We start from the raw sequence: 8,253 nt of genomic DNA, 5'->3' as shown, positions 1-8,253 counted from the left end.
TTCTCCTGCGCATCAAAATTTCTTGAGACCCATGGAAACATCAGTGCCTAGTTTGGAACCAGACAGCTGTCCCGGCTTATTCCCGTTCCAACCTAGACTAGATAAGATATAGTCCAGATAAGATATAGTCTACATAAGATAGACTAAGTTGATGCATCATGGCTGCCTAGATAAGAGTTGCACCAGCAGCCATCTCACCAGAACATCATTCCAACAATTATCACTATCATGATCACCATTTTGAACGCCAAGGATAACTATGAGAGTTTTGGTAATTACATTATGCTTTCAAGATTTCCTCTCATAATTTCATAAAAACTACCAGTGACCGAAGACCGCACTACAGCTTTGCAAGCATGTACATGCATTCAGAGTTCTGAAGTTGCTGGTAAAGTTTAATCTGTGATGCTTCTACCAGGTCAACTGTATAGGGGAAGGGAAGCATTTGCAGAGAGGAATGCAAATGTTAGTTAGAATAGGCTTACCAGCCCGTGGCTTTGAATCTAGCTTTGGGAATGTTAATCCTAATAGTAAGATGGTTTGCAGTGCTGCACTCAGGATGATGACCAGGGACCGTCATCAGCGTCCAAGACCATGTTTCATTGGAACTGGGTACCCATCAAGACGGAGCTTCCCAATGTCCAACATCCCCCGACTAACTTCCGAAGTATCAGTAGTCGTAGGGGCCATCTCAAAACAGGCTGCAGCGCTTTTGCTTCTTCGGTGACGTCCATAAATCATCTTTAACCTCTCTGCTTCACTCTTCAGAGTCTGATACTGACCTGCAGACATTGCGAAGTTGAGCCACGTACAGAGCAAAAAAATAATATATATATAATCATTGTAAGTAGGATAACCAAGACAAAGGAGAGTAGAGCCTAAAGAATAGGTGCAATACATGTTAGAAGTATGCAATACACAGAAGGTGGCAGGCACCACTCGTATCACCATTCATTCAATAACTCAGGATAACCAAGACAAAGGAGAGTAGATGCACACATGCACTCGATAAGATGAAAAAGGAAACAAACTTGCACCCAATTTCAAATCTTCATAATTTTACGGCCTTGTTTGCAACAATGTGATTGCAGTTTAAAAACTTGAAAGCCAGAGTTGAACAGAAGCCTATGTTTGTTAACTTAGTTTCCACTCTAAATAACTTGGTTTGTTAGTTACATAGGCTAAATCTAACTAATTATTATCATTTTTTTCCGCTAAAACGGGCATTTCATACATCACGGGTACAATTATTATCATTTTCAAAAGTGTCCAATCAATCTATTTTTACAAAATCTACAAGAAACAAAGAATCACACTCACCATCCTTCATTATTTTCTCTTGTTGAAGACTGGTTATCTGCCAACTCATTTTCTTGTTTTCTATTGATAAAGCAAAATGCTGCTGAAACATAGACGCAACTCTTCCTGCCAGCTCTGCTCCAAGAGTCTAAACAAAAGACAAACTCAGGCATGGTTTTTGTCAAAAAAATTGCAAAGACAAAAGTAATCCATAGCATGGGTAACTGAGAACATGACTACCTGAAGTGCATCAACAGTTCTCTCAAGTTCAGCAATATATTGAAGCTTTCGGACCCTAGATCGTTGCCCTGAGCGCCTGTAGAAAATTACGAGATGTGAAGCACAACAATCTAAAGATAAGGGACATAAAATGATTGCTACAAATGCACTTTATTTTATATAAGACGAACATAATCATGCTGGCAGAATTAGCATGTTCTTAGTTGTGCAAGGAAGCTCATTCAAAGGGTGCTTGTAAAATGGTCAGCCCCCAAGTCCAGTACCAGCAAAGAACAGTGTTCATAATTTCTTCAGCAACATAAATCACAGATTTTAGTATGACAAACAAAACAATAAAGTCAGGAGCACAAATGTTCTAGTACAGAAATATTCTGCACACCAACGGTGGAGGGGGAAAAAAGAAAGTCAACCAATGTAGATCTGCAATAGATGATATACCAAACATTTCACTATATTATCCTAGGGCAAGAGAAAGATGCCTAATTTCAAGGGCTTGACCCATGGAAACCACTCATATGTAGTGTACAGATAAAATTTTCTCAGGCAAAGTTGGAGACTTCTGACACATGCAAACAAGAGGCCCAAGCTCAATCAGCCCCAGTGAGTTGCAGACATGGTCTGAAATATCAAATTTGCATTTGGTTTGGGCTTAAATCATAAAGCCACAGGCCATGATCAGGCATAATTTGTAGGATAGATTGCATTTGGTTTGGGCTTAAATCATAAAGCAACCACAGAGACGGGCACACGTCACGCTCCAAAGGCCACTGGACTGCCCTTTAATGTAGTAGTATAGATTGCTGACACTGAATACTACCCTCAATATCATGCTACAGTCAGTCTGAGTCATGACTAGCAGAGCTCCTAATGCAAATCACTAACTTCTAATAGAAAATTAAACTCAAATCCTAGAGAAGTCATTAATTGTGACAAAGCCCTTAATTTGTCAACCCTACTGATGTACCAAGAGGGACCGTGTAGCAGTACATGTCCCTCCTATCTTAAAAAGAATCCATCTCTGTTGTTGTTCTGCTATGCAACGATATTTGACGAGGTAACCATTTTTCTCCCCTCTTCAACTTCCACTGATACAATACCCGTTGAGGTCCTTTCACACCCATGCTAAGACCTACCAGACAGGTCACAGATGAGCTTACAGTATTAATACTGTAATGTACTGGGGGCTTTATGCCTTCCTTATAGGTAATTCAGGATGTATAAACAATATAAGGGATTCAATATGCACGATTTATGATTTCAGATGTAGTATCATATGAAATATACAAATCAGTCTTAGCCTTGTCTCAGCATCTCTAGAGATGGGGCTATAAACCAACGAAGCAGAATTTCATGATCATCTGTCAAACTATGTTAGTGCTCCCACAGAAATATACCTAAATTTCTAGTACATGTCACATAAGGTTTTGAAGGTGCTATCCAATCATATCGATTACATACCTTGTTTTAAAAGAAAGCAACACAGATAAATAAAATGCATAGATAAAATCAATAATAGTACAATAAAGCCAAGTCATATGAGAACCTTTAAAAACACATTCTACTCCATAAATCAAGATATTTCATCTACTAGTACTGTTAACACAACTCTCTTTCAAGAGTTTTTTAGATTTGGGGCAGCCATTTATTTCTATCACAGGGTAGGTATATTCATACCCAAATCTAATTCTTCCATGCCACCACTATCCAACAAATTTCAAACTACCTCTCTTCCTAGTCCTTGCCTCTGGAATTGCATCCTCTCCTTAACGGTGCCTCGCCCGGTCTTCTTTGAATATACATAGGATAAATCATTTATAACTTGTTTAGGGAAAAAAAAATGACATCTATTGTTTGAATATGAAAATTACTTATTAAAAGCAATAGAAACACTAGATCGAAGGAAAAAATAGGAATCGACCTTTCATAAAGGTATCATTGTGGACCTACTGTGAACAGCATTCCTGAATCATGCATATGTGATACATGATGATCTGGAGCTTGGTTACATAAGCATTAACTCCTATAGTACGTATAACACTCTGAGACAATTTGTGTACTTAAATATTGTTTTGAAATACTAACATTGGTACCATAATAATTATATCCATACTTGTCAAATACAAAACAAATGCTGATATTAGTAGTAGTTACAAAATGAATGAGAGAGAGCATGATTCCATTGTGCTAAATTTGTTATACTTTCATTATTCCAGTTTCATACTTCACATAAATATTCACAATAACAAGAGAACAAACAAGAACCCAAGAAGGCACCAGACCTAGACACCTGCTCAAGGTCTTAAATTCCTCACGAGCCATGGCCAAGGTGCCCCAATACACTAAAAGAACCTAAACAACCAGGCCTGCAAATCCACAAAACATCCAGTTTCCAATAATTCACTCTATCCTAAAAATTTGAAATATTATTTACAAGATCATATACCTCCTTATCTGGTTACATCCTTTCCAACAAAAAGAAAAAAGAATGGAAAACTTAGCAGCAAAGAAGAGTAATCCAAGCAGCTTGTCCCTCAACCCTTTATCAGAGGTTTAAAGAAAAGGCCTGACCTCAAAATTATTGAACAAGAGATGCTTCTAGCAATCACTAATAGTAGCTAGAGAAATATATCAGCGAAAGAGAAATAATATTGTCTTATTCATTCAATGTAATGAGAATGGTGTAAGTTCTTCATTTCCTTGTATCATGAACATGCATTGCAAGTTAATTCCATATTTCCATATTATTACAAGTAATGAACACCTAGACAAAATACATATTAAAACCTAGAAGGGTGGGACGGGAGATTAAGAACGTCAAGCGACAAACATGACCTTTTGTAGAGTAGTTACCTCCCTTGAAAACTGTTGACTTCAAGACTTCTAGTAGAAGTTTTTTTGGTCACAAAAGTTCAAGTAAAGACGATTCATTTAATTCATACAAATGGTTTGTACCAAAATATCTCAGAATTTTTCAATATACAAGAATGTTAAGCTGACATCAAATCAGAAGGTACTTGCACGACTAAACAGAAAGAAAAAGGTACTGTCCTCAAGAGCAATAAGCAGAAGTTGATGTAACTACCTATAGTAATCATTTGAGGCCCCAAGTAGTTACAAATCAAATCTCAATTTGGGAAAGGGTTAATTGAGCAAAATATAGTTTTGAATTTTAATTTAGCAATACAATAGTCCTTGTAAAACGTAATGAATAAAAAGTTGTTTCACTTTACCCATTTGTCTTATCAATTGTGCCTTGCAACCACTAAAAAGTTCTAAATACTAAACCATCTCTTCTTTCCTTCTGTAGAAACTATTTTAATGACTAAAAGAATCCTATATGGTCGATCCTTGGTTGCATAAGAAAGGTCTTCCTTCCAACCAATTGGACTTCTAATTTATCACAAGTCCCACTCTCATCCATTTCCTTGGCCAAGAACTTGGCACTAATTTTCAAACCTTAGTGGGTTGCATGCCTAATCCATAAAGCCAACAATTACGGACATAATACTACTTGATGATTAAGGTTAGCTTAAGCATGCTATGGCAAGTAGAAACTTCGAAAAGATGAGAAGAAGAATTCTTCATGGAAAAAAGGTCCAAAACTTGTTAATCCAATAAAACAATCAACACATTCAATTATGAATAGAACAAGTATCAGGCCTATAAATCTCAAAACATAAATCACTTGATAGTACTTGCAAGTACTTAGCTACTAAATCCCAGGTACCCAAACATAAAATCAATCTTTCTTCCTTATAGCCAACAAAAGTTTATGATAATACAACTCTAAACAAAATGGGACAAGTTCTCGATATCTATCAAAACCTCAAGCATGCTTAAGGGATGTTAATGTGATAAATAAATGCTCAAGGGTTTCCAGTTGCAAACTGTAAATACATATTATCAGGTCAACCATGTCAGGTGAAAAGCGTTGCATACATCATTTTGAATTTCTTGAATCATTGGCATGTAATAGAAATACAGTTATTCTTGTCTCTTATTTCATAGTAGTATATATAGGTTTGGTAGGACACTCCTTTCTCATATCTTTCAAATCATGAATATATTACATTGAGTCCAGGAAAGCTACCATACATATATAGAATGTCTACAACAGCATGCTGCAACATGCATTTATAGGAGTGAGAATTTTGCTCTTATCTTGGACTAGGTGGATTCTAGAAGTTATGCTGTCTGGCCATCCTACCAAAAATGATAGCTGATAATGCAAGATATATGCATCCAAATGGAAAAATAGGAGTGAATATTTAAATAATTCAAATGACAGTAGAAAAGTTTCCACAACACTTGAAGCTGAATTCATCTTTGAGAAGCTACAAGTACAATATCATTGATACATGAGCAAATGGTGGCTGCTTCCAAGGTAAGCTGGAATCAATGAGTGAAAAGGATCACCTGCATACATTAGATGCGGAGGGAAGGAAGATGGCTTACTTTTTTGATGCCTTCTCTGGATCATGATCACCTGGTGCAACCAGAATATCTCCACTCACATTGGACTCACTATTATTTGAGGCACCAGGGAAATCCACAGTAACATATTGCAAAGGGTTCTGAGGAACATTTTCCAACAAAGCAGCCACTAGGGAGCTTTCCGAGCTGGTCAGTTTACTCTTTTGCCTGGGGGAGTTAGGGCCGTAGACACAGCTTGCCTCATACCCGCTACCTGCCTCAAACCCAGAATTAGTTTCACCCTCATCTGTGGCTTCTGGTGATTTGTGAAGGGCACCAACTGATGAAGTATTTCCTTCACCAACCGGGGATATTGGACCAGCCAAAGTTGTTGGGACCTCCAGAATTGCTGCAGAATCACTCCAAGATCTCCGATGAGAGATCCCTCTAGGACTACTGTCCGAGTAAGTAAAGAGGTCATCAAGCCATGAGGGTTCTTCATCTATAATGAACCCTTGGGATGGAAACCTATATAGTGTGGTTTGAGGTCTGGAATCCAGTCCTTGGGGCAGCAAACCCCTGTTCTTAAATGGGCACCGAGGAGGGAGGTGAGCTTGGCGGGACATGGTGGGATAATTTAAGGCTAGCTTTGGCTCTGTTACTTAAAATTACCCAATAACCATGTTATAGCTTCCTTTTGTTTTCTGTAATAAAACTCAAAACTGTGAACATCGGAAGCGGAGAAACCAAATCCTAACAATATTTCAGAGCAAATTACACTACAGCAAAATTTCAAGAACCGGAGATGAAACTGAGCACTAAAATCTACCTTCATTGTTGTAAAATCTAAATAGTAAATCAAAAAGAAAATTCTCTTAACAAATTTCTATACAGTAATTTCCATGTTACAATCCTAAAAGCCCTAGAATCCGTTTAAACCAAAACCCTAACTTATTCTACTTCTTATCCTTCTATCTCTCACACGTTTCTTGCTAAGGCTCCAAACCTCAAAATCTTGAAGCCACATGAAAGGCATTGCGAAGGAGAAAGCAGAATAACACAGTACAAAACCGAAAAACCCTAGAATCACCAAGGAAACAAAAGGAAGGGCTCAAGAACTAAAACCCTAGCATCCATGATTTCCACTAGAATCAAACTCGGGACTAATGAAACAGTAACCATAGTCTCGCCAACTTTCTAAAGAAAAAAATATCATGAATCAAAAACAACGCGATCGGAAAAGAAAAACAGAAGAAAACTACGCAGAAAGATCAAAATCGGCAAGAAAAATATGGGAAAAAAAGAGGAAAAAACAAATTGAAACAGTTCTAACTTAAAAACCAGCCGATCGTCCTTGGTTGAACAAAAGCACTGAAAAAAAAAAAAAGAAAGCCAAAGGAGAAAAGCATAAAAAAAAAAACCTTTTTTTTGCGGGGTGGGTGGTGGGGGGTTGCATACCTGCTCTCTCGATCTACTTGGGAGACGAGAAGAAAGAGAGAGAGGAGGGGGTTTTAAAGCGAGGGAGGGAGTCGGCACTCATAAGCCAACTTGCTAAAGTGTACCTAAAAAGAATGTAAAGGGGGTTTTTTCCGTTGAATCGGTGAAGGTGACATTTGCCGAAAATTTTACGTCCTTTTGGTTATAATGTAGTATATTAAGTATCTAAATTACTACTCTTTATTATAAGAATTCTCATATAATGAGAATAAAGTTCACAAACAGTGCTCAGTAAGTAAAAAGGTAAATCTCAGAATCAAATCATTATATACTAGCCAGAAGAAAAATTTTTCACTCGATCAACAGTTAAAAAGACTGTACTGTTACTTGATCATAGCAAGTTGAGAAAATAGTGATTATTTTCTACTAATTATAATAACAAAAAGTAATTACTGTTTTTTTTTTTTTGCTAAGATAGATATTTCATACAATATGTGTACGAATAAATTTAATAAAATCAGAAAACAGAATATTATAGAGCTTCTGAGGCAGCTCTCCATCCTCAGGCCACAAGGTGCTACCAGCGTGGTTGGCCATATAGGCAGCCATTCAATCCGCAGCTCTGTTGGCTTTTCTAAATAATTATCCATCTTTCACCATCATTCAGACGTTTCAAAGCGATGGATGGTCGCAGTCGGCAGCCCTCAAATCTCTTAGATCCAACTGATGATTGTGGTCAAGTCATCCTCCAAGATGACTATACTCATCTTAGCTATGGGATAAGTTGTAACTCGATCAACAAATAAATGAGTACAGTTTATCCAGCAAATAGCGATTTGGGTAAGCAATAATTATTTTTCTATA

The 8,253-nt window shown here is 37.3% G+C and overlaps 1 protein-coding gene across 2 annotated transcripts; it reads right to left on the bottom strand.

Moving 5' to 3' along the window:
• Positions 1 to 238: 238 nt before the first annotated feature.
• On the bottom strand, positions 239 to 7,535 carry LOC103703144 (basic leucine zipper 2-like). 2 transcript variants are annotated; one of them, XM_026803007.4, is made up of 5 exons: positions 7,411 to 7,535; positions 5,995 to 6,656; positions 1,540 to 1,615; positions 1,321 to 1,447; positions 239 to 782 (listed from the first exon to the last, which is right to left on the bottom strand). In XM_026803007.4, the coding sequence occupies exons 2-5, from the start codon at positions 6,576 to 6,578 to the stop codon at positions 580 to 582; spliced, it is 990 nt and encodes a 329-aa protein (XP_026658808.3). In that variant the 5' UTR covers positions 6,579 to 6,656; positions 7,411 to 7,535; the 3' UTR covers positions 239 to 579. The 2 variants fall into 2 exon arrangements, with proteins under 2 accessions (XP_026658808.3, XP_088565982.1); XM_088709856.2 differs by lacking the exon at positions 7,411 to 7,535 and having other exon boundaries at positions 5,995 to 6,721.
• Positions 7,536 to 8,253: the final 718 nt, after the last annotated feature.

Source organism: Phoenix dactylifera, chromosome 13, assembly GCF_051530095.1.
Source record: "Phoenix dactylifera cultivar Ajwa chromosome 13, Ajwa_hap1_PhDact_Kaust_v1.1, whole genome shotgun sequence".
NCBI classification, from domain to species: domain Eukaryota; kingdom Viridiplantae; phylum Streptophyta; class Magnoliopsida; order Arecales; family Arecaceae; genus Phoenix; species Phoenix dactylifera.
This window is presented reverse-complemented; position numbering and strand designations above follow the sequence as displayed.

Coding starts and splice junctions, on each gene's coding strand:
- LOC103703144 (XM_026803007.4), bottom strand. CDS start 6,578: ATGTCCCGCCAAGCTCACCTCCCTCCTCGGTGCCCATTTAAGAACAGG. Junction 1,616..5,994: donor CCAGAGAAGGCATCAAAAAA/GTAAGCCATCTT, acceptor AATTTTCTACAG/GCGCTCAGGGCAACGATCTA. Junction 1,448..1,539: donor GAACTGTTGATGCACTTCAG/GTAGTCATGTTC, acceptor TCTTTTGTTTAG/ACTCTTGGAGCAGAGCTGGC.